The following is a 26,304-nucleotide window of genomic DNA, read 5'->3' on the forward strand; positions in this document are numbered from 1 at the left end:
ACTAAAATTCAAGTGTGTAATATATAATAATAAAATTTATTATATTTTTATTTCAAAGCCGCTCACTATTTCCACTAACAACATTGTTGCGACAGCATCATTTTTAAAGTAAGCAACACAGAGCGACTGTCATTCTCATCTGGTTTTGGAGCTCGGCCTGCAAGTGTTTTCAGTGATTATATTTTTTTAATCTAGCGTTTTTATTTCTGGCCCAACGTTTATTATATTTGTGTAATTCTGGTTTTCTCGCTGAGTGGTCCAGATTTTTTAAATTTAAGCGTACAATGGTAAGTTAGAAATGACATCCAATGTGTGTCTCATATTGCGTACCACACCACGAAATTGTTATTTCTTGGCAGGAATGATGTTCATGTTTCAATTATTTATTTCTAGTCGGTGATCGAGTTCCTAAAGGATCTGCCGTCTTACGATGAACATAACTTTACATTGTACAACACGGATCATGGCATCAGATACTGCTCTAAGAGACCTTCGATATACCTCCCCACTAAGGACATACCTTCAGAACAGAGTGAGTAAATGCTTTTTTTAATCTCTTTTTTTAGTGTCCATAAGGCCTTTAAACAAATGCTTTTTAAATTATGTTGCTGTTTCAATAGTTTCTCAGATTTTTTGGTTATGTTATGCCTCATCTGGAAGTTTAGACAAGTACACTAGTTAGTACAGTGCATCCTTAAACTAATAACGCATAGACGGATAGTCTCCATACGGCTAACCTGCCAAAAGTGAAGCCGAAACACGATCGATGTGTGCGTGGAACGCTCGTGTTTTACGCTCAGCAAACACACACATACATACAAAATATGTTGCCAGTATTCATTTACTTCTCTCAAAGTAGGGGAATTTTAACAACATCACACTTGGTTATTAATAATTTGGAAGTGTGTAGATTCGATTTTGTAGCAAAAGCTTTTTGTTTATTTTGGGATTTGTTGAATTTCTGTACTTTGTGAAATAAGGATTAAATAAATAGCTGATAAGTTTTTACTATTTTTATTTATTTAACAAATGTGCATAAAATAAAAAGAATAAATTTAAATAGGACAGAGCATATTCGACTGTGTTTAGTCCGTTTCCAATGTTTCCATATTGCGTCATTCCGATTTAGTCTATTTTTTTCCTTCCATCTCGCAGACAGAAGTAGATCAGTCAGAAAACTGAAACGAACATGACACAAAATAAAAATAAGAAAAAAGTAAATACTTACCTAAATAATTAACTTAATTATAATTTTCTATGATTATACAATGAAATTTAATGGAGCGTATTTATTTTAGAATGTAGACGTCATGTCCCATTTGGAGGAAAAAATATTCACTACACTGGCAACATTTAGAAGAAATGGCGGCTGACGAAAATTTGGATTTTTGTATTTACGATTATGTAAAAATATCACATTAAACTCGATACTTACGCGTGAAATGTAATATTAAGCGGTTTGTATTTATTATATGATGTGTTGTGACACCCATTCACTGTACAAACAACCATCTTTGCTGTAGTTTTTGATTTTTAAACGGGAGGTGTACACACACCGATTTGACTTTGAGTACTGCGAGGGCCGTTCGAATACGATGATGCGAGTGTGACGTGACGTCGCACTTGAAATGGCTTCACTGGGGGTGTACGAACTAGGAATCTATGCCTTATAAATCTATGAGTGCATCTTTGTTTGTTGACACAATGCAACCTTGGACATTGGAATAGTTGGAATATTTTAGTGTCCTGTTAGATGAGTAATTGGAGTGGTTAAAAAAATTTACCTTTGTAAGATAGACTAGTAACTATCTTGCAATTTAGATTACATATATACAATTTAAATTATTTTGTCCACCATACTTTTCAACGTTGCAAAATTATGACTCAATTACAATAAATCTCAGGGCCATAAGTAACTTTGTATCATCCGCAAAATTATCAGGAGGACAAATCTGTTCTGGTCTATGAAATTATGTACTTTTGTTCTGCTTTGATTAAGTATACCTAGAGGTAGAGACAAAACTGAAAAAAGCTTCATTTATTTTACTAACATACATTAGAAAAATGGTTTGTCTAGTAATTAAATAAATGTGTGTGTTCTAATAAGATTCCTACATAAAGTCAGATGCAAATACATGTATCTAAAATAATTTTCTATTCAGTGCCAGGTTAACCAATAATTACAGTAAGTAAGTAGGCTAGTCCAAATCCTCAAGGAATCCTATCAAACCTCGGGGAGATCTCTCAGAGATACAATATTTGCCCTGTATGGCCTGTTTGGAGCAACTCCGCTGCATTTATGTGTTGTACCATGTTTTTGACTAAATTTTGATATTAGCATACTTTACATAGCAGGGCAGACTTCCACATGTAGATGTCCACAGGGCCGCATCGCACGCAACGGATTCTAGTATTCTTTATATTGTAAGTCACACAAGTGCGTCCACAGATCTGCACTGCAGATCTACCTTAAGACCACACCCTAAAACATGTTATATTAAACTTTTTTCTGTATTTTTCAGTAATAGTAACAGAAAAAACAAATATTCTCCTAAGATATCTACACCAGCAGTGGGAGAAAAAGGTAATTGTAATAAATAACATTAATTATAAACTGTTTACCAATATCAGTTTATCATAGTTCAACTTGTTATCAATCTGAGATCACAAGCAATAAACTAATGAACTATGATCTGTTCCTAATTAAAAATAAAATTCCGCCTGTAGCTATAGGCAACTAAGCTTGTTTGATTTATACCTAAGTAAATAAATAATATTTATTGCACCAATATCAATTACCTAGGTAATAAGGGTGACGACATTTTGGCTAAAATACCAATATCTCAGTTCTGCAATGGAATTCCGCTTGGTGCCCATAGAACGAAATGAAGTACATACAAATACCTATATAATGACCTTACTCTCATTTCTGTTGACGTCGGGTCCAGGCTCCATACAAAGTCGCCCATGGTCCTTTCAGGGTTCATATTGTAATGCATGGCATACGTTGCGTACGTGGGATAAGTGTATCCCTGCCTTAACTTGTGCATGTATAGATACTGGCCACTAACTTAATATTTTTTCTAATTCCAGAATAACAACTCCCCCAAGAAAAGGGACCAGAGCCACCTCGAGCAGAACGGCGACGAGCCGCGGCCGCGCAAGAGGCCCTGTCTCAACTCTCCGCTCAACTGAAACCACTCCGGAATAGTTGTGCTTCAGTATTGAACATTCAAGTGTACGGCATTTTTGTATTACAGTTTGTATTCCGCTATATCAAAATATAAGGGAAAGTGTTTTTACTTATGGATTGTTTTACCTGTGGACACTAAAAAAATAAACCTGGAGACAGAATTAAACATATCTGTTAAATCTTTTTGGTGTATGGCAACACTAAGTTACTGCCAGATTTTACTGGCTACGTTTAACCTTTCGTAATTTATACCTTCAAGATGAGCACCAGATCGCTGTTTCGAGCTGCAGCGTCAAAAGTGAAAATAGCCCTAATGATAGCCAACCTCCGCCAGGAGACGGCACCATAAGAAGAATTTAAACCTATTGCATTAAACAAAGGATTTAAATTTGTGCTCACTGACACACACTGCCTTAGACACACTGGCTTAGACATACGAAGGGTTAAAGTAGGACCAAGTTAACTCTGCGTGACATTTGCAATACAAAAGTGTGGCAATGCCATCATTAATGTTAAGTTTCTATGAAAATATGACACTAGTAATGACACTACTTCACTTTGTTCGGTTCAAGTCAGTGCAAAGTTTAGCCGGACTCTTAATTCATTGCGTTCAGGTTTCTATTTTTTTTATTTAAGATATTAATGGTGTCCACAGGTGAAACTGCAAAAGTTAGGCATACCTAAACACTTTCCCTTTTACGTTTTTATTTTGAGAAGGCATAGGTACAGTGCCATCTTGTGAATGAATTTATTTTATAAGTTTTTGTAACATCCGTCGTCCATCAGAAAGGTTGAGAAGATTTCATTCCAGTAAATTGTAATTAATTTAATTGCTTAACAGTAGTAATTATTACACTTCTTGATTGTGTATCATGCACTTTAGTATTTGCAGTGTCAATGTAATAGTTAACAGTTTGGAAATAATTTAAAATCAATGGCAAAAATAGAGAATAAATTACTTTTCAAAATGTTTAACACATTCATTGCCACCCAGACAAACAAGACATCCCCGCCAGGCCACAACAATTTCGTCATATAAACCACGATCCCGACTGTCGGGCCTGGGAACGAAATCATAAAGTACCCGATACTCGGGTTTTCGGCACTGAATGTGTTAATTATTTATTTTGGTGTTAATCATTACTGTGTCGGTAAAATAATAAGCAATAAGACTCGACTTGGTGAAGTATGTGTTCAGTAACCTAAGGGCTTTGGGCTTAGCAGAAGATTATCATAATTAACTATCAAGTAAAGGTGACCAAAGAAATGTAATGATTGTAAAGAAGTGAATTCTGCTTTGTCACCTTATCCATCTGTTATGTCAAATTATGCTAATTATCTAACGATTTTATTAAGATTACCTAGTCTAGTCTAGCCTAGCCTAGTCTAGTCTAGGCTAGCCTTATAGTTATGATTTATGAATACTTTTTTTAAACATTGCAAAGACAGCTTGCAATTTTGTATAAGTTTTGTTTTAAAATATTAAATCAGGCTATGGTAGACATGTCTTTTTTTTAAATATTATTAGAAAAATTTAAATAATTTCATTTGTTTCTATCTGAGAACACCATGATTGGTTGTCGGCTAACAATGCAATAAGTAGATTAATCTGTAATTTATAAACTGCATGTTTAAATCTTAGTTCATTTTCATCTATTTATCTGAAGTGGAAATAAAATATACGGATGATTCTGGTCTTTTACTAAAGCGATTATGATCCAACTTTATATTCTGTATCTAATATAGATTAGCAGATTCCTTTCCTCCACCAACAATCCATCATTTTTAGGGTTCCGTACCCAAAAGGGTAAAAACGGGACCCTATTACTAAGACTCCGCTGTCCGTCCGTCCGTCTGTCACCAGGCTGTATTTCATGAACCGTAAAACTAGGCAGATGTATTTCTGTTGCCGCTATAACAACAAATACTAAAAAGTACGGAACCCTCGGTTGGCGAGACCGACTTGCACTTAATTTTTCACACACCTTACTTAATTCAGTAACTGAGATCCTACCACTAAAACCGCAATTTATGTATCTGCCTCTTTGTCGCTTGAATTCGAATACGCAAGAGCGATAGCCAGGCAGATAACGAAATTTCGATTTTCGCGGTAGGGCCAGGGCCTCTGACGACAAGGACGCAGTACTACGGAGAATGGTGTGAAGCGCGTAAGACAAATTCGTGCTTTGATTTGTAGCTAATGTAGATGGCGCTGCACAGCTCCATTCATTATGCAGTCAACCTTAAGTTTACATTTGAAAATTCAACCACAATACATGACGCCATCTCCTTCAGCTGTCCAACTCAGGGACGTGGTAAATCTTATAAAAGCAAATGGTACCGTAAAGCCACCCAATCACCCAACTAATCCAGTACTTCAACTATGGTTTACAAGATCAATATGTAATTTAGTATTATAATACATTTTTTTTGTGTGTGGATGATTTATTCTACCTTTTATAAAGATATATTCTGGCTCAGAATTGTGACATTCAAAAGATATTCCAGGGCAACAAAACAAAGATATTCGAGTTAGTTTTAGACCATAGTTGGGAGCTTTTGAACGTGTTTTGGACAATAGGTAGTTGGGTAAATTTACAGTAGCTAAACAAAATTATAATGTATACCTAGTCTGTGTCTGAATGGTTATCTAAATTTACCATCTAGGTATGGGTAAGAAATGAAACAACAGCCTGACTGAAAAATAACTTTATTCTAATAATTATACTTATCTCACAATTTGCAGAAACGTTCTCATTGACAAGCTGCAAACAAATGTTAGATGTTAATGGGTACCTAATGGAATTGTTCTCTTAATTTTAATAGTGATAAATCTTACTTAAATTATAAACACCAAATACTAACTAGATCAAGTCTAAAAGCTTTCTTATATTGATTCTCACAAATAAAATCTTGACTGGCTGTCTGTTAACTAACATCAGCAAAAGAGAAAAAGTAACTTAAAACAAAAATGCTGAGACCTAGTGTACAATAAATCAATTGTTTATTAATAAAGTTTCTGACTAGGCCTCAGAAAGTCAAATAGATATATTAAAGTTGAGATATCTCCAATGAATGTCATGTTTAATCCTTGGCAGGTACTTCAATGACTCGGGGCTTGTCAATGATGCGGGCCGTGCGGTTGCCCTTCTCAACAATTCCAATAATCCAAGCTTGGTAGCCTTCCTGCTTTTCAATATCTTTGCAGTATGCAGCAGCTTGTTCACGGGGCAGACAGATCAGCAGTCCTCCAGAAGTTTCCGGGGCATGTCCTTGGAGCAGCTGGAACATGTTTCCGCAAGCCTTTGCCACGGCTGCCATCTTGGCGATAACGGGCAGATTGTGAATAACGAAAGAAACTTCATTCTTCTGGTGAGATGCCAAATTTTGTGCATGGCCGAGCAGACCAAAGCCAGTAACATCAGTGGAGCCATGAGCATTGTATTTATGCATCAACCTAGCTGCAATGCGGTTCAGCCGGCTCATGGAGTCCATCGCTCGATGGTAAGCTTTACGAACATCCTCTTCCGATACAACCAGCTTAATTCTATTCCAACGTTCAGGCTGGTCGAGCCACTGGTGGGCATTTACTGCAACTTGGGTGCCCAGAGGCTTAGTGAGCACCAACACGTCGCCCATGACGGCGTTGTCGGGTACAATGTATTCGTTAGGCTGGCAAATAGTGGTGGCTACCCCCCCAATGGTGCACCAGGGGTTGATAACAGTTTGGCCTCCAGTCACAGAGGTGCCGGCTTCCAGAGCCGAATCCTTGAAACCTCTCATGATGAGCGGAATCACGACGTCGCGCTCTTTTTCAGTCATTTTAGTAGAGACGCCGAGAAGCATTAGCATATTGTCACATTCAGTCACACCCATTGCGTAGAGATCGCTTAGAACATTGGCACACGCGATTTTACCCATCATGTAGGGATCGTCGACGAGAGGGTAAAAAAAGTCAGTAGTTTGCACCAAACAAAGCCCGCCGTGCCTCAGCGGCGTCACCGAGCAATCCAAGCCGATGCCGATGCGCGGAATCGCCACATGCATAAACTGATCCTGCTCCTGCTGCGAATAGTCTTGCTGAAGAGACTCCACAAGTTTTCCCAATACATCTTGGGGTACTTTACAGCTTCTTCCCTTAAGATCCGCAAATCGAGTCAATCGGAAACTCGCCTCCAAATCATGAGCCACCGGGTCGAATGGCCGACGCAAAGCTAAAGAATTGGGGTTACCGGCCATTTCGAGTTGAGCCGCAGCTAATGAATCTTGCGCTACACTAGATTGATACGACATATTACACTAAAACAAACCAATAACAATATTTGCGTGGATCTATTAGTACCACAATAGTTCGGAAACCCGACCCAACACGCCGTTCACTGACGCTTGCAAAATGGCGTCTCCTTTTACGAGAAGAAAATGGGGGCCGGAATGTATTTCGTAAAAGCCCCTCCTATTGGTCGATCGGTCACGTAAACAAAGATAGCTTGATTGTGATTGGTCGCTAAGTTTGTTGCCGATGTTTTTGACAAAGAAAACGTACTGAATAAAGCCAAGATTCCGGTGTTTCATCCCGGTTTAACCCCTGGAACGCCGAACCGACAAACGTACTTGTACCCGTCAGATGCCTAGTGCCGGATCCGTCCCATCCCCCTCAACTGCCGGAGGGTCTTCAATTTTTGTACCCGTCAACTGCCGCGATAAAAAAAAAGTGCTATTGTGCAAATGATATAAAACTCTATTTGTAAGTGTTTAGATCTCAAAATTGTAAAAATATAATACAATAAATTTGGTGACTGATAAGGCACAAGGCAGTTGAGACACTTTGTACAGATCTGGGACTAGGCAGTTGACGGGTACAAAAATTGAAGACCCTCCGGCAGTTGACAGGACTGGTACGGATATGGCACTAGGCGTCCCAAGGGTTAACAAGACAAGTGATTTTTGCGGCGTTGCTTATGCTTTGATATTCCCGCTTTTTTATGGTTTTACTCCTGAAGAAACATTAAACAGATATATAATAAAAATTACAAAACTTAGAAAAATACGTATTATAATCTATTTTTTTCTTTGATTATTTAATAATCCAATAAAATATTCTGGATAGTTTTCGTTAGTTGTCTAACATGGTTTATTACGCCTAATAGTTCCGTTTACATTTTGATTTACAATTTTTTTTAACGTGACAACATGCTTTTACTTGGCATTTTGTTTTTTCTGCCAATCACGAGAAAGTATTAAAAAATTGGAATTTAGGTGCTACTGTGATAGGAGCGTCTCTGTGATTTTGATACTAAAGCCATTTTCATTGGTTTAAATTCAGTCAAAATTAAGTTTTCGGAAAGTTTTGAATAAATGCTGGCGGTTTGATTTCGTCGGCAATATTTTGGACAGTGAATATTTTGACAATGGCTATATTATATTTATTTAGCTGAATTATGAACATCCATAACAATCATAATACACAATGGCTCTAAGCGGGTTTAGAAAGATAGAAAATGAAGCGGGCTACCCGTGTTATATCGAGTAAGTATCCGGCTGTAAATCAAACGAATTTATCCTAAATTCTACGGCTTACTAGAATATTTCAAGTTTTATTTCGATACTTGCATTATATTTAACAATATAACTCAATTGTGGTCAGTCATTGATTCGTGTTAAGTAAACCAGCACAAGAATGCGGAAGTAATGTCAACTCTCGTTTACAGTGAATCAACTGGAAGACAGCAAAATGACCATCCAGAGTTCTGCAAGATCATGGAATCTCTGGAAGAGTACAACGGGATTAAATACAGCGCGTATCGTATCGCCTTCAAGATGTTTGCCCTGCAGAGACAGCTTAGAGGTTAGTTAGTACCTATTTCATTTACATACATCTTGAATGTAGAACATTGAACTGATAAACACCTAAGGGTGATATTCCACCTGTCCAATTTCTTTGTCCAATGTGTATTTTGTTTCACATTTTGTTTAATGAGAGAGTGAGACGCAATGACTTTGGACCTAAATACTGGACAGATGGAATACCACCCCAAGCTGAGGTACCTATTTGAGTTTACTTTGCTTTTAACTGTTATAGGACTGTTACTATATACAGAGTCATTGCGTCAGTTCACCGTCCAGTGCCTATTTCCGTCCACTTGGCATAGTTGCCACAAAGAATTGTAAATCACAGGACATAACACACTAAACAAACAGCCCCATGTGCAGAGCGTGCATGGAAGAAGAAGAAACAGCAAACCATATCCTCCTACACTGTAAACAGGTAGAAGTATACAGGAACCAATACCTAGGGACTCCGTGCACACTAAAGGAGGCAGTTAGCAAACTGATGACACTGCTAGGTTTCATGGAGGAGCTGGGGTCACTAGAGTAGTGCTACCTCTGTTTTCACGCAAAATAGGCACAATGATTGTCGATTTGCGGAAAATGCCCAGTATAACTAACTAACTAACATATGTTTATTAGATAGAAATTGAGCGCCTATCATCTTGGGAATACACAAAGATATGGATGTATCATCATGTGAACCCAGTCAACATTGACCTCTGTGTAAACATGGTCTAACTTTAAAATTCATAGTTCCAGCCCTACGCATCAGTTCCGGAGTGTTCGCTCGCCACCAGCTAAGCCTATCAGAGACCAGCTTATCACTGGACACAGGGGAACTGGAGGCTGTGCTGGCCGACATATACTTTGCTGCGGAGAAGGAAGGCCTGTTCACAGGGGACGTTGACTTGGCGGTGGACTTGTTGATCAATCTGCTGCTGAATGTGTATGACAAGTGAGTTGCTGATTCTATCTATCCATTAAGCCCTTTTATTCTGAGTTGGAGTATGTCTCTTAGCTCTAGTGTGCCGCTTGGCAAAGGCCTCCTCCAGCTCTTGCCAATGGGGTCTGTTGTGGGCCACTCTTGTGCCCACTGTGACTTTGAGTTCATCCTCCCATCTTGTTCGAGGTCTCCTCTGTTGCTGTTTGCTTCGGTTGCTGATTAGTAATACATATATGTAGACCTCAGATGTATGGAGCATAATTTATTGACAGGTAGGGAGTTCCTAATGTCCCTATATTGATAAATTAAATTACGAATACTTTTCCGTAATAGGACGGGGCTGTCCCATACAAACGCGACTTTTTTTTCGGCATTTAAAGCAAGCGATTATTTTTCTGTGCATATTTTTGACCATTTGTCATTAGAAAAGGAAACTCTTATACCTGCAAATCTTCAGAAAATTCGCGTTTGTACAGGACAAACGGTAGACAATTTCATGGAATGTACCAATACTAGTGATCATTCCAAGTTTTGTTTGTAAAAATATAATTTTATTGAAAGTATTGATGAAGCAAAATAAAGACTAATCCTTTCTTTATTTTAAAGGGATTTTTGAAACTTCGTCCGCTTTGTCCTCATGAGTTGCGTTAAATTGGAATGTACTAAGTAAAGGTAACTAGTAAAGTATAAATAGTCTCATTGAAATGTAGTAAGAAAATTATAAAAGGAAAAATCAATCTAATATTAAGTAGTTTAATCGAATTTAAACTGTTGTGAGACATACATAACATACGCATTACTAACATTGAATAATTTTATTAATTTTATGGAACATGTCGCGCGAGTGACTTAAAACAAGTGAGTCTAAACCGTAAAATTATACAAAAATTAAGTCGTTCCAAGACCACATGCAATCTTCTTACAGGACTCCTCAGAACCTTAGCCATAACCTATGTTTGTTTTTTGGTCTAATCACATGTAAACATGCAACTCACATATTTTTTATTTTGAATTCTTTCAGAGACAGAAAAGAGCCAATCAGAGTGCTAGCCGCTAAGACGTTGCTTGTCATCCTAAGTGAGGAGTCGGTGTCAGACAAATGGGCAGCCCTAGCCAACTGCTGCGCGGACCACAACGGCTGCGTGTCGCCGCGGCGGCTGGCGGCGCTGTTGTCGAATGTAGCCGCCCTGCCAGAGTTATTGGGCGATCCGTGCGAACAGATACAGAGCGACATCGACAGTTGCTTTGATAAGGTATGTGTTACAAGTAAATGGCAAAACAAAAGACAAAAGGTAATTTTAAAGCGATCTAGATGATATTAAGTTCTGTTTGGAACTTGGTCAGGACATACAATTAGAGGCAAAGAAAAATGGTCGAAATCGATAATGACTGGTTCACAGGCCATAAGAAAAGAAAAAGAGGTAGACCATTTAGAAGATGGGTGCACGACATCAAAGCCACAGCAGGAAGCACATGGACGAGAGTTGCCAAGGATAGAGAGGAATGGAGAAGGTCGGAGGAGGCATTTTGCCAATAAATGGCACACAGACAGGAAAAATAAAATAAAAATACGCAAGAACTGTAGAAAAAGAATAGTACATTATTGTCGAGGCTCGGAAGTAGCTACTTGCAGGCTGAGGATTCGTATTAAACGGACGACCTTGGGAGTAGGGATTGCAAACCGGATTGATTTTCAATCCGGCCGGATCCGGCCGGATTTTGGCCTAAATCCGGCCGGATCCGGCCGGAACGGATCCGGTTAGGTATAAGGATATTAAAGTTAATTAAATGACATATTTTTCAAGTTTTAAGCGTTATATGAGAAACAAAGGGTATTTTTACAAATGTATTCATAAAACAACAATTTGAAGTTAATAAGAAATAACTTTTTAACAATAAAATAAAACTAAGTATTAAAAAGTGTCACATAGTCAATCTCAATTTAAAAATATAATTAGAAATCTAAGTCATTAATTAATTAATTTTATTATATTTAATCATTCACATTCTGCTCAAGTTTATACGTTTACAATAAAATTATAAATTTGATTAGATTCCAAAGCCTGTTAATGGGATAATTATGGGAAATGAAACCTCTCGAAAGGACAAGTTTTCGTAACTGCTGTTCTTTGATGGAATTATTTGTAACGCTGACATCCATTCTAGTAACAAGATATTTTACTTTTAACCAAAATTGTATGAAATGCGCTCCAATATTATCTTGCTTTCATTTTTTACCCGTGAAAATAGTTTTATAGCCTAAATCACAAATAAATAAATAATTCATGAATAAATATTTGGGGACAATTTTATACAGATCGACTTACTCGTAGCCCCAAACCAAGCAAAGCTTGTAATATGGGTACTAGCTAGCTCTAGGTAGGTAGTACTACTAGGCGACGATATATATACGTATAGTATATTGATAAATACATGCTTATATACGTAGAAAACACCCATAACTCAGGAACAAATATCTGTGATCATCACACATATAAATGCCCTTACCGGTATTCAAACCCAGGACCATCGGCTTCATAGGCAGGGTCACTGATTCGGTCACTACTCACTAGGCCAGACCGGTCGTTACAAATGCCTTCCATGGCATCTCCATCCTTAAATTTTTACTTCTAATTATTTAAGTAATCGCCGTATCGTGCCGATTCGTGCCACCAACATGAAAGAAGAGGAAATCCTCTTCTGTTCTCAATCATCGTCATATTAAATATCTTCTTATTTTACTAAATTTGGATTTTTTCATTCGTTCTTTATTCTGTTTAACTTCTTTCTTCTATCCGTCGCGTTTATCTCACCTATAACGCGCAGTGGGTGCTGCATGTGGTCTTTTTTTCTATTTTCCCGGATCCGGTCCGGATCCGGTGATTTCAACCGGATCCGGTAGCTCCTAAAAAGTGCCGGATCCGGCCGGATTACCGGATCCGCCGGACCGGATTGCAATCCCTACTTGGGAGTCCGTTTAATTGAATCCGAAGCCAGCAAGTAGCCTTCCAGCCGAGTCATATATAGTGCTTTTCTCAAAAATGGTGCGAGAAATATACATATTTTAGAAATATTTTACAGAAGCAACGTTCTTACGTATATATTTTCACAGAAAAAAGTAGAAACAATGGAAAAAATTAGCTTTGCCGCCTTTTTATTTTTTTAATAAAAAAATAGAAGTGTATTTTACTGCCGAAAATACGCCAACCTATTTGAGACAGCTAAATAGTCGCGGTACTAATCATCTGTTTGGCTGTTTAATGGGCCTGTGCCTTCATTTGATATGGCCATTTCAACTTTTAAAAAGTTTGGAACTCGACAAATAATGGAATTTGTATTCAACATTGCAGTCCCAAAATCGAGATTGCAATGTTTTTAACTTTTTAATTTTTGACTGACCATAAACTACGCGCTTCGCGACCTATTTTTTAGACGTCAAAGTCGACTTTGCCGTCCATTTTTGAGAAATAGTACATTACTACAGAGGCTGGGAAGTAAGGGGTTGCCGGCCGAATGCATATAGACGGCCGAACGTAGTGAGGCCGGATAGTTATGAGGCCGACAACCCCTTTTCACGCCGAGGTATGTATAGTGCTTTTCTTAAACATGCAATGAAATAATAATAAAAATTGATGATGATGATTGTTTCATGTCCTAATGTTATTCAGTGCGTGGGGGTTCATAAGGGGAACGAAAATTTTATTATTTTTGCGCTACGACGCACGGTTTAAGAGCATTTTAAAGTATTTTTATTTTTTTTATCTTTTTTTTTTAGTTTTTTTTTAAATATTAATTAGGGGTTTCTTACAGAGGAACGAACATTTTATTATTTTTGCGCTACGACGCATGGTTTAGGAGATACAGCCCTAAAATATTTTTTTTGCTTTTTTTTCTTTTCTTGTGTTTTTTTAAATGTTATTAAAAGGCTTTTAAAGGGGAACGAAAATTTGATTATTTTTGCGCTACGACGTACGGTTTAGGAGATACAGCATTATAAAGTTTTTTTTGTTTTTTTTTTTCTTTTTTGTTTTTTTTTTTAATATTAATTAAGGGTTTCTTACAGAGGAACGAACATTTTATTATTTTTGCGCTACGACGCATGGTTTAGGAGATACAGTCCTATAAAACATTTTTTTGCTTTTTTTTCTTTTCTTGTGTTTTTTTTAATGTTATTAAGAGGTTTCCTAAAGGGGAACGAAAATTTGATTATTTTTGCGCTACGACGTACGGTTTAGGAGATACAGCATTATAAAGATTTAAAAAAAAAGAAACCGTACCATAAACCATAAACTGCCTATAGTTTTTTTTTTAAAGCGGTGCGAAAGTGTGTTATTACTTTAATGGCTGAATGCCACGATGGTGTGTCACACATATCTGTGAAATGGAAATTAAAAAAAAAATTACTTCCCGGCCTAGGCCTTAAATTTTGTATGAAATTCCTTTACAGTTCTCTGGAGTTGCTCCGCCCTAAACGTGATACTTCGAAGCCTGATATAACGCCCGGAGTGACGACATTTCATTGCATGTTTGAGAAAAGGATTATTACATATTACATTACAAGTTTGTGTAAAAATCGTGAAAGTTTCAAGTGTCTTACTCAGATTGTTATTCCAATAAATATGTTGACAAGTTGACAACCACCTGTTTGTCCGCAGAGCGCCGGCATGCTGGGCGCGCCGGCGCGGGCGGTGGCGGCGTGGGGCGCGGGCTGCGCGCGCGCCGGCTGGCTGGCCGCGAGCGCCCGGGTGCGCGCCAGCAGGAACAGCTCCTGCGTCAGCGCTGCTTGTGCCAAGTGTCGGGAACCACTCATACAGGTGGGTGAATCTACTTGTCACCAGTTGCCACGGTTACGGTCTCCTCTTAAAATACTAGTTATTTCGTGTTTATATGAATCAAACTTGAATTTTTTGGTAGTTATAAGGCCTTTCCATAATAGGACATCTACTAAGCACGTTTGTACAACATGGTACAGCAGCTCTTCTAAGAAACTATGCTATTATTGTCTCCTGGCTGATGGGACAGAATAACAACAAGAAATAGTTGATCGACCCAGGTACACTCCTTTGATCATGACTCATAAGATGATCTTCCGATTAGGTTTCCAGCACTTTTTAGCATCATACTATCTAATACCTTTAAACGAGTAATTCTTGTTTATCTATCTATCTATCTATACATATAATAAAGCTGAAGACGGTCGAAAGTCTGTACATGGAAGATATTTGAAAAAAAGTTGGCTGGGGATACTTAGAATCGATAACAGAACACGTTCCAAAAGTTTTTAGAATTTTTGTCTGTTTGTCTGTTTATCTGTTTATCTGTTTGTCTGTTTATTTGAACGCGCATCACGTGAAAACGGCTGAACGGATTTTGATGAAAACTTCACTAATCTGTCAAGAAAATTCCCGGCCAGGTTATAGGCTATAAAAATTCAACCCCTAAAAGGGGGGGTAGCCACAACACTCGATTTACTTAAGTTTGCCCCTGAATCTTATGGCGCTACTTAGGAAGGAGGGGCAAACTTTTTTCAAATATGTGCTACCACTATTGAGTACCCTGGTAAACTAACAGATGGCGTTGAATTGAATATGTTGTGACATGAATAAGCCACCGAGGAAAGATTTTGCCAATTTAACTCTAAGTTTAGAAGAGGGGCTACGGATATCAACAAAAATAATTGAATAATTATGTTGATTTAATAAATTAATAATACGACAAAATTAAACGACAGTAAATTAATTGCCCCTCATTGCACAGTGCCATCTTTTGGGGAACTGAGTAATCATTAAGTAATCAAGAAAACTAAAAATGAGTTTACATAGTTACGTAGTGGTAAAATAAACACACATATAAACACGCGTATAATTGCATAATTATTTAAAATTATAAATTTTCTCCATCATCAAGATAACTTGTCGAGTTGACGTCTAACTCAGAACTGATTCTGACTCCCCGCGATCCTGATGACCATAACTTTGCAGGTAAGCAACAGGCTCATCGGAATAGCGGTACAGGACCGATAACGGTTTTGCACATGCCTGATCCTAGCATTTCTCACGCTGGGTACAAATTAGTTTATTACGTAAGTTAACAATAGCTATTCGGACACCGACAAAGAAATAAAACAAAGATGGATAAACAAAGAGTCAGTGCCGGCAAAGCAAAGGAAATACATTTTAAGGAAATACAATACTTTTACAAGCTTATCCCTAACGGCTAGCCATCATAAAATTCATAAAATAAAGTTACCGTTACGTGTGCTATGCACATTGCGTATAACGGGAAAAGCTAAAATTTTATTTATTTAATTATTTGTTTAATATCATCTAAGCTTGGGCGAATGTAGGACGCAGTCCCTACAAATGTACAACTGTCTATCAAATTGCGTTTTTATAACGAAAAATTTTCGCGCTCGCTTCGCTCGCGTTTTGGCGTGGCGACTGCAGTAGCATTGCTCTGTTGGAATGTTACTGCTGCAGCACTGTCAATTGTCGTAATAAAATGATATGACTGATTTCCATACTAAAAGTAGAAATGTACAACTGTCTATCAAATTGCGTTTTTATATCGAAAAATTTTCGCGCTCGCTTCGCTCGCGTTTTCAATTACTTTCTAAGATATGGCGACTGCAGCAGCATTACTCTGTTGCAACGTTACTGCTGCAGCACTGTCAATTTACGTGATAAAATTATGTGACTGATTTCCATTCTCAGCTGTAATGGGCCAATGAACGTCACTCAACTAAAAAAAAACAATGTAATCTCGATGACCCTAGGGAGAGGGGGCACCATGGTCTAGAAATGCTTAGGGCATCAAAATATCTTACTCCGGCAATGGTCGTTTGCGGAGTCTAACGATTTGGGACTCGCATTTTATACGCATTACCATGCCTTCCCGAAAAAAATCGAATCATTCGCGAAAGTCTCGCAACGCATTGAGGTTACAAGGGGCACGTGGTCTTCCTCGGGAGTCTGAAGAAGACCACGGTGAGTGGGTGGCGCTCTAGCCAGGCAGGCCGCTTAGCTTTCGCTCGCGCGCGTATACCTTACTGTATCGTCTGATATACATTTTGGAGTGTAGTTTTATTAAGTGGTACCTAATTGTAAAATATTTTATCTGGACTACAGTCCTCCAGCATATCCATTTGTCAACTTTACTTCAAGTTCCGCCTCCAGGGGAGAGGGAGAGAAATTAGGATTAGAAATTAGCCGCTTACTGACACAGACCGAATTCCACGCGGGCGGAGCCGCGCGCACAGCTAGTTTATATATATATTTCGGGGATCTCGGAAGCGACTCTAACGATTTCGATGAAATTTGCTATATGGGGGTTTTCGGGAGCGATAAATCGATCTAGCTAAGTCTTATCTCTGGGAAAACGCGCATTTTTGAGTTTTAATAGGATTTATACTCTTATTCATTCCTACTTTACAGGTTCTAAAATTCAAATGCTCAAAATGCTGCGATACATACTTCTGCGAAAAGTGCTACTTGTATGACAAAGACTTGACGACAGTCAGCGGGCACAAGAATACTCATTTAGTTCACGAAATTATTGATGGAGAGGTAAGCAACTACGGCCGCCATTCACACATAATATATGGGAGTATAGTTCGTTTTTTTCGTCACTCATTCTACATTCGTCACAATCGTCGGTGGCTTTCAATGTAGAATGAGTGACGAAAGCAGAATAGGACTAATTTAAGAACTTGACGAAAAACGAATGTGACGACCCAAGACGATACCGCGATCTTGACGTGTCTTTGGATAGAAAAATGCTTTTTAAAAATCAGTAACTAATTACTTATGAAAGCAAAATAATGTAAATAATCTTATATGATTCATAATTGTTACATATTTGCCGTGACTTATTTTTAAAAAGTGTTTATCAATAAAAATACACGTCAAGATTGTTTACCTTTTTTCTAATGCTAAAAAACAAACTATAGTAGACAGACAGTACTTACTATAAGTTGGAGCTTGTTAACAAACTAGACGGGAAACAGGTGTCTCTTTCATACAACATATAATATGAAAAGGAGAGGTTGATAATGGAGTTGGCGATCAAAGTTTTTTACACATGGCGACAGCCAGCATAGGTTTCGTCTACATATAGTGTCGAATTCCGGTTTCATTTTTAGAATTGTATAGCCAGGATGCTTTAAATATTCTTATAATCCTTTTTAAGTACTGTCACTACCATTTCAATAAGTATTTAATATGAATATAATGATTTTCTTAACATAACAATTTGCTACGAAAAAGTGACATAGTTGTAGCTTAGGATTCATTTTAATTTCAGACTAAACCACAAGAATGTCTAAGCTTCATCAAAACCATGAGACGTTTCTTCTTCTGCACCAAAACTAGAAAGAAGGCCAAGAAGAAGACCACAAAGAAAGCGACTAGCATGTCGAAAGAGAAGGAGATAGTTAAGAAAGAGAGGCCGGCTATGTTCACGTCGACTGTTGGCAAGGCGTCGGGACACGTGAATAATAACCCGGCGAGCATGCTGCAGGATATTATAGTGCAGTTGGAAACACAGAATAAGTAAGTTCTATTAACTACTATTAAGTTTCTATACAATGCGTCCTTCCTGGCAATCTGCGCCAGGGATGTTGCGGATGCAGATTTTTTGACATCCGCGGATGCGGATATTTAAAGGCTCACATCCGCGGATGCGGATGTTAAAATTAGGTACTTAAAAAAACATCAAATATAACATTTTTAGTAATTTTTATTTAAAAAATAACGAAACGGTTAGTATTTGACGGCCTTCTAGCCTAGTCGGTAGTGACCCTGCTTACGAAGCAGGAGGTCCCGGGTTCGAATCCTGGTAAGGGCATTTATTTGTGTGTTTATCACAAATATTTGTACCTGAGTTATGGATGTTTTCTATGTATATATGTAAGTATCATATATACCTATGTATTATATATGTCATCGTCTAGTACCCGCAACACAAGCCTTATTGAGCTTACTGTGAGACTAGGTCGATCTGTGTAAAATTGTCCTGTAATATTTATTTATTTATTATTATTTATTATTTGAGCAAGAATATAGGTGCGTTTTATTTAATAAACAGTAACTTGGCCGACTTTTCTGGATCTATACAATTTCGTTATACTTATAGGTAATGACGAAATTATCTAGCACTTACGCCGCCGCTAAGACGTTCCTGTACCGACTTGTTCGACATCCGCATCCGCATAAGCTCCGCATCGATTTTATGCGGATGCGGATGCAGATGCTTATGTTGAAAATAATGCGGAAGATCCGCGGATACGGATGCGAATATGATCTGCGCCAATAAAAAAATTGATTCACTTTGTAGATAGTCCGCACGATCTCTATATTGATCCGTATTCGATCTATTTCCAGAGCTCTAGAAGAACTGTCGAATCAGTTACAAAATACGAAAGAACCAGAAGAGGGGCTGAGGGTAAAAGTGGACGCTCACTGGAGTCAGATATCCAAGCAAATAAACAGGCTGAAAATACTAAAGGTAAGTCGAGTTTACATGGTCACCTAAGGGTGGTATTCCATCTGTCCAATATCTTGCTCCAATGACATTGCCTCTCACTCTCTCATTAAGCAAAATGTGAGACAAAATACACATTGGACAAAGAAATTAGACAGGTGGAATACCACCCTAAGTTAGATTGACATTTGATCGTAATTTTTGAACTATCCAGATGTTAAGAACTGCTTTAGCAAAAGAGCCTACAACCGAAACCCCACTCACAGCCGGCGGCAACGCCTCGCAGGGCTAGTAGAGTTATCTTAACCGCTGACTGAACTACGGTCGTAGCCGAGAACATGGGTTTCCCGATATGTAGCGAAAATGCTTCGTAGGGGTAAAACGACAACGTGTTGTGATTAGCGCTGAATGGATTAAATGTATAAGGGCCGGTTGGACCACAGCTGATCAACGTCACTCAGCAGTGAAGTATGAAAATTCCCATACAATAAAATGTTGTGGGCACTTTAACGATGACAGACGGTGATGGTAACTAGCACTAAGTGAGAAGTTATAGTGATAGATAAATCGACTTACATATACTTACTTACTGCTTACTGCTAGCCTTTCTCCGCAGACGTTTTGTCTGGTTGCCCTTGGCATAGGCCTCTCCCATATTCCTCCACGCATCCCTGTCCAGAGCCTGTCTTCTCCACAAGGCTCCAGCCACCTGCCTGAACTCGTCTTCCCATCTCATTTTTCGACTTACATATATTGGCCCTGGGCGCGATCCTTGTATAAAATTGTTTTAAGTTCGCGAAGTTTACAATCTTCTTTTGATTACAGGAAAACCTCTCATCCAACACAACACTACCTACAGCAGAACCTGCACACCCCCAAGCCTTCGATCTCTTCAGCCCCATACCAACACTAGAACAGAGCGACAAGCGCTCCAAGCTGTCCCAGGCTCCGAGAGTACTGAGTTTAGACTCCGGGAACTTCTCTGTGATGTCCAAACAGGAGCCGCTTGTGACAGTGTCCGGAGATGCCCTGAAGCCGGTGATGGTTCATAAGTCGGACAGTATATCAACGGTTTCTATGAAGGATATTAGCAATTGGTATAATGGTAAGAGTTCAAACAGTTCTTAAGCTATTACTGGGTCCCACCTCAACAAATATATAAGACGACGCGACGACGGCTCGTATTCAATAGTTGTGGCCACTGTTACATTCTGTTTTCTTAGAAATTACAATTATGATAGATAATAAACCGGCCAAGTGCGAGTCAGACTCGCGCACGAAGGGTTCCCTACCATTACACAAAAAACGGCAAAAAAATCATGTTTATTGTATGGGAGCCCTACTTAAATATTTATTTTATTCTGTTTTTAGTATTTATTGTTATAGCGGCAACAGAAATACATTATCAGTGAAAATTTCAACTGTCTAGCTATCACGGTTCATGACATACAGCCTGGTGACACACAGATAGACAGATGGACAGACGGACGGACAGTGGAGTAATAGGGTCCCGTTCATACACGTTGGAACACAATTAACACAATTTCCCAATTTTAGTGTAGAAATATTCTGCTAAGCTTTTTTCCTATAATATCAATCTTAGATAAAAATGAGTTTTTGGCAAAAATTTCATTTTTGGTACAAGCTTTTATCGCTGACTGTACTTTTCTTACGACATACGAGACAATTCTAAAAACCCCTAACACAATTATGTTGCCCTGTTTCATCACAGAGTTCCTATGGCCACCTCCTGTCTCCATCATCAGATCAGCTCGATGGTACCATAATATTGCATTGTCATCCGATTTATACATGCATGCAAAATTTCAGCTCAATCGGAAACCGGGAAGTGGATCAAATTTAACTTGCAAGATTTGATTACAGAACGACAGACAACGGTCAGGTGAAACTAAATAAAAGCTTGTAATAAAGATAGTTTATTATTTAAGTAGGCTGTAGGCGACGGAACGTACAAACCTTTTTACAGCGCGCGTGCTGGCCGGTACGGGGCCAGCGCGCGTCTTTTGTTTATATGGATAGTTTTCTCTGTCAATGAGCCACAAATGTTTATTTTGTCACATCTGTTGTAATTTTATGTGTACATTTGCATTTATTCTCTGTTATTTTCCGTGCGATTGTGTAATTATTGTATTATATACTGTACAGCATAAGTTTTTCTCATTTTCATTCACCATCGACAGCCCGCAGCGTACATTTGGTCACTTCGAACCGGGTTGGAACCACGCATGCTGCTATGGTGAATACGCAATGTGCTACGCGTAAAAAAACGAATAAAGTGCAGTATATAGCATATTAACGTCTACACTGCAGTCTCAGGTACAGATAATGACTTTAGAAGTTATCATTAGCGGTCGGGCGGAACGATTGCCGACGTCTCATCGTGCGAGCGACGTTACTCCGCCGCCGTTACCACCACACTGTTCGAGTAACTCTAAATCATCATCTGTACTAGCCAGACGAAGACGGCTGCAATTGGAGCCAGCTAAGGAAAAGGCAAGAATACAAATAGCGCTAATTGACAAACAGCTAGAGGTGGATTTAGCTGAACTAAATGCGAAATACAGTCCACTCAAGTCACGCGCGCGCTCTACTAGCCAGCCGCAGCGGGAACAACTGGAGGTGCAGTCAGACTACGATACTGGTAACAAAACGGTCGGGCTGCGCCAATCGGCGGCTGCCACCGTCACTCCCGCCGCCGGCACTGATGTGTCGTTATTGAACGCGTGTAAAATATTAGGCACCGCCTCTACACAGACCAACGAGAACCATTCTGACCGCGACTGCATTAATACGGCGAAGGTGGAATATTGGCCAACTACCGCCGACTCGCCCGCCGGCGCTGATGGGTCGCGCTTAAGCACGTTCAGCGCGCCGGGTGCCGTCTCTACGAACTGCGACGAGGAACAGTTTGGTCACGAATGTCATTACACGGCCAGACTGTATCAGTCGCCGGCTGCTATGCCTGCTACACTTCACATTAACGACGAATCTGTCTCCGAGGTATCGCTCGTGAACTGCGAGCTCGCCGACCACGCCGAGATGTGTAGCCACGCGGACAGCGTGTAGGTTCGAGATGCCCGTAGTACTACTAGCCAACAAATGTGTGACACTACAGTGACTAATGTAAATATGTTAAGTGTATATAATGAAACTTCAAGTGTACATAATAAGTCATGTAGTGCCAGCGAACTGAATTTGCCAGTGACAAATATACTTATTGTAAATTGTGACGAAAACTCTCCTGTCGGACAACTCGCACACAAATGTGATTCGTCAGTGCATTCAGGAGGACGTTTGGCTACATCTTGTGAACATTCGGCTACTCATACGCTTCAGGACTGGTGATGACCGCTTCGCATGGCCGAGAGGACCTACCCATGTCGTACTCGACACTACTCGAGTTTGACGCACCTGAATACTGTCCACAGAAGAAGCGGGTTCCACCCGACAGACCTCCTTGTGATAAAGGCTCTCTTGTGACTTCTGGTACTCGGCGACGCATACGGTGGTATGTCGAGGGTTAACCCAGTGAAAAGAATGCGAATTTGTAACGCACACCGTTTGCCGTAATATCTCTTTGGTTTTGAGTGCTGTACTAGCACTTAAGGGTGGGGAATGTAGGCGACGGAACGTACAAACCTTTTTGCTGGGCGCGTGCTGGCAGCCTGGCCGGTAAGAATGCCGCGGCCAGCGCGCGTCTTTTGTTTATATAGATAGTTAGTTTTCTCTGTCAATGAGCCACAAATGTTTATTTTGTCACATCTGTTGTAATTTTATGTGTACATTTGTATTTATTCTCTGTTATTTTCCGTGCGATTGTGTAATTATTGTATTATATACTGTACAGCATAAGTTTTTCGCATTTTCATTCACCATCGACGGCCCGCAGCGTACATAGGCATATAACAATGCGTTTATGAACGTCAAATAAAGATACACCGGCGCCAACCCTACATCTCTGCCTCGAGAATATTTAAATCCCCCCTCAATTGGAGGAGGGTATCCCAATATGGGACCGGCAACAAACTCGGCGGGACACATCTTACTTGAAAAAATTAATTTAAACCAACTTATTTATTACAGAAACCGAGCACGGAAGCAAGCAAATAGCAGACTGCACATCCCAATCCATATCAGCGACAGAGCAAAAGTACGCGGCCGACATCCGCTCAGTAGAGACTAGTAACGACAAGATGAAGGAACTGAACGCGGACTTGGACACGGTACTGGACCGGTTGCAGCAGATATTGACTAATAACTTCGCTATGGATGGTGAGTGCTTTCATGGGTAACCAAGAAGCTTAAAAAACCGGCCAAGTGCGAGTCGGAATCGCGCACGAAGTGTTCCGTACTAATCACGTTTGTTGTATGGGAGGCCCACTAAAATATATATTTTATTCTGTTTTTAGTATTTGTTATAGCGGCAACAGAAATACATCATCTGTGAAAATTTCAACTGTCTAGTTATCATGGTTCATGAGTACAGCCTGGTAATAGACAGACACACAGACAGACAGGCAGAAAGACAGTAGAGTCTTACCCCCTTATTCATAAAACTTTATGGGCCTGATTTAGTTAAATTATGTTTTATCCCTTTCTTACAAATACATAAGTCAGAATGACAGATAAGGACAAACAATTATTAGCTAATTAAGGTTTGTAGTGCGTTTATGAATAAGGGGGTTAGTAATAGGGTCCCGTTTTTACCCTTTGGGTACGGAACCTTAAAAAAGACTATAGAGTTAGAATATTTTTTGACAAAAGATTATGCACCCGTTCCATAATGCGCTTTTTCTACTGGCCTTTGAAATTAGCCATTATGTACGTTTTCACAAAAATTGCATACTTGGCAGAAATAGTTATTTGCGATACAAGTGCGGAAAAGAGGAAATTCGAAACGAGTTGCGATAAATTAAAACACTACCGAAGGGAGTGTTTTAAATCGACACGAGTTACGAATACTTTTTCGCACGTGTATCGTACAACGTTTTACAGTACATATGGCCCTTTAAACTTTTGACATACGCACGAAAAGTGCTATTTTACGCACTAGTGCGGGAAAATAGGACCATATGTACTTCAAAGAAGTTAAGTCTTCAAATGTGACATTCCACGGCAAAAGGTACCTTATGGCGGCTGGCGCTTACGTCCCATAGCGCCGCAATAATATTGGAGCGGCGTTAATAATAGCGTAAGCGCCAACCGCCATAAGGTACCTTTACCCGTGGGACGTCACAAATCGTAATTTTTCAATGTAAGTACTGTAATTCTGCTCAAAAAGATATATTGACTTAACCTTTAATAAGCCAGAGTGAATTTATTCCTACAGTTATTTTGAATTCTATTCCAAAGTAATAGGGTTTAATTTCCTTTGTTTTCTGATACCCCATCATTCCCATTGAAGGTATCGTCTTGGGTCGTCCCATTCGTTTTTCGTCAAGTTCTTAAATTAGCCCTATTCTGCTTTCGTCACCCATTCTACATTCGTCACAATCGTCGGTGGCTTTCAATGTAGAATGCGTGACGAAAGCAGAATAGGACTAATTTAAGAACTTGACGAAAAACGAATGGGACGACCCAAGACGATAGCCCATTGAAGACTAAACCTTGCCGTTTTTATTTCAGAATCTTCGTTCGACAACAACCAACTACGGGAAACCGCGAACGAGATGGAAGGCTTGCTCGGAACGCTCATCCGAGGCGTGGAACAGAGAGCTACCCTTAATGCCACTAAGGGGTTAGTTTAGCGTTTTAAGAGCCCATCAACGTGCACACTAGCGCCACTGCTAAATAATCGTGATTATTTAAATTTAACGACAGGTATTTAAACAAGGGAGCCGCTACGTACTGTGTTTTGTATTGAAGTACCTTTTGAATACGTCAAGCTAGTTTTTATGTTGCTGGATTCGTCAATCTATGCGACCAAAGTTAAACCGGCCGTTTTTGATTTGAATTCATAGACCGACGAATCCAGCAACATAAAACCTAGTTTGATGTATTCAAAAGGTACTTCAATACAAAATACAGTACGTAACGGCCCCCTTTTTTTAAATATCTTTTTTTTAGCAGTGGCGCTAGTGTGCACGTTGAACGTTGATGGGCTATTAAGTTGACTATTATCGACAACTTTTCGCCCCTATTGTTTTGGATGCAGCTATCGGGTACAGGGAAACAGTAGAGCTGTTTTACCCGTTTTACGTACCACTTGTAAGCTGTTAATATTTTCTTGGTGTCTTACCCAGCTGTCCGACCGGCGGCAATCAGCGATGACCGAGCTTTTTATACGGCGGCGAGTATTTTGTTCTAAAACAAGATTTCGCCGGCATTGTAAATTTTCGGCGATCGACGATTAAGGTGACAGTCCATTTCCAACGACAGCAGCACTACCATTAATTTTACCTGATTTTACTATGGAAATTGACAATAACACCGACGCGTTTAGTACTAGTAGTGCAGCTGCGGTCAGAAATGGAATGTTACCCTTAAGAGCCCGTCAACGTGCACACTAGCGCCATAGCTAAATAATCGAGATTATTTAAATTTAACGAAATATATTGAAAAAAGGGGGCCGCTACGTACTGTATTGTGTATTTAAGTACCTTTTGAATACATCAAACTAGTTTTTATGTTGATGGATTCGTCAATCTATGCGTCCAAAGTTCAAACGGCCGTTTTTGTTTTGAGTTCCTAGATCGACGAAACCAGCAACATAAAAACTAGTTTGATGTATTCAAAAGGTACTTAAATACACAATACAGTACGTAGCGGCCCCCTTTTTTCAATATCTTTCGTTAAATTTAAATAATCACGATTATTTAGCTGTGGCGCTAGTGTGCAC

General features: G+C 39.2%; 3 protein-coding genes across 3 annotated transcripts; 2 read left to right on the forward strand and 1 right to left on the reverse strand.

Moving 5' to 3' along the window:
- Window positions 1–124: 124 nt before the first annotated feature.
- Window positions 125–4,882, forward strand: LOC134798120 (DET1- and DDB1-associated protein 1). The gene is made up of 4 exons (XM_063770461.1): window positions 125–287; window positions 394–532; window positions 2,523–2,584; window positions 3,094–4,882. The coding sequence occupies exons 1-4, from the start codon at window positions 285–287 to the stop codon at window positions 3,193–3,195; spliced, it is 306 nt and encodes a 101-aa protein (XP_063626531.1). The 5' UTR covers window positions 125–284; the 3' UTR covers window positions 3,196–4,882.
- Window positions 4,883–5,887: 1,005 nt separating this feature from the next.
- LOC134797995 (inactive selenide, water dikinase-like protein) lies at window positions 5,888–7,762 on the reverse strand. The gene has a single exon (XM_063770330.1). The coding sequence runs from the start codon at window positions 7,484–7,486 to the stop codon at window positions 6,278–6,280; it is 1,209 nt and encodes a 402-aa protein (XP_063626400.1). The 5' UTR covers window positions 7,487–7,762; the 3' UTR covers window positions 5,888–6,277.
- A 627-nt stretch (window positions 7,763–8,389) lies between these two features.
- On the forward strand, window positions 8,390–25,213 carry LOC134798078 (dystrophin). The gene is made up of 11 exons (XM_063770414.1): window positions 8,390–8,719; window positions 8,902–9,038; window positions 9,776–9,977; window positions 10,987–11,218; window positions 14,621–14,779; window positions 17,399–17,530; window positions 18,267–18,514; window positions 19,346–19,469; window positions 20,271–20,550; window positions 23,550–23,738; window positions 25,092–25,213. The coding sequence occupies exons 1-11, from the start codon at window positions 8,661–8,663 to the stop codon at window positions 25,211–25,213; spliced, it is 1,884 nt and encodes a 627-aa protein (XP_063626484.1). The 5' UTR covers window positions 8,390–8,660.
- Window positions 25,214–26,304: the final 1,091 nt, after the last annotated feature.

Source organism: Cydia splendana, chromosome 16, assembly GCF_910591565.1.
Source record: "Cydia splendana chromosome 16, ilCydSple1.2, whole genome shotgun sequence".
Classification (NCBI taxonomy): Eukaryota; Metazoa; Arthropoda; class Insecta; order Lepidoptera; family Tortricidae; genus Cydia; species Cydia splendana.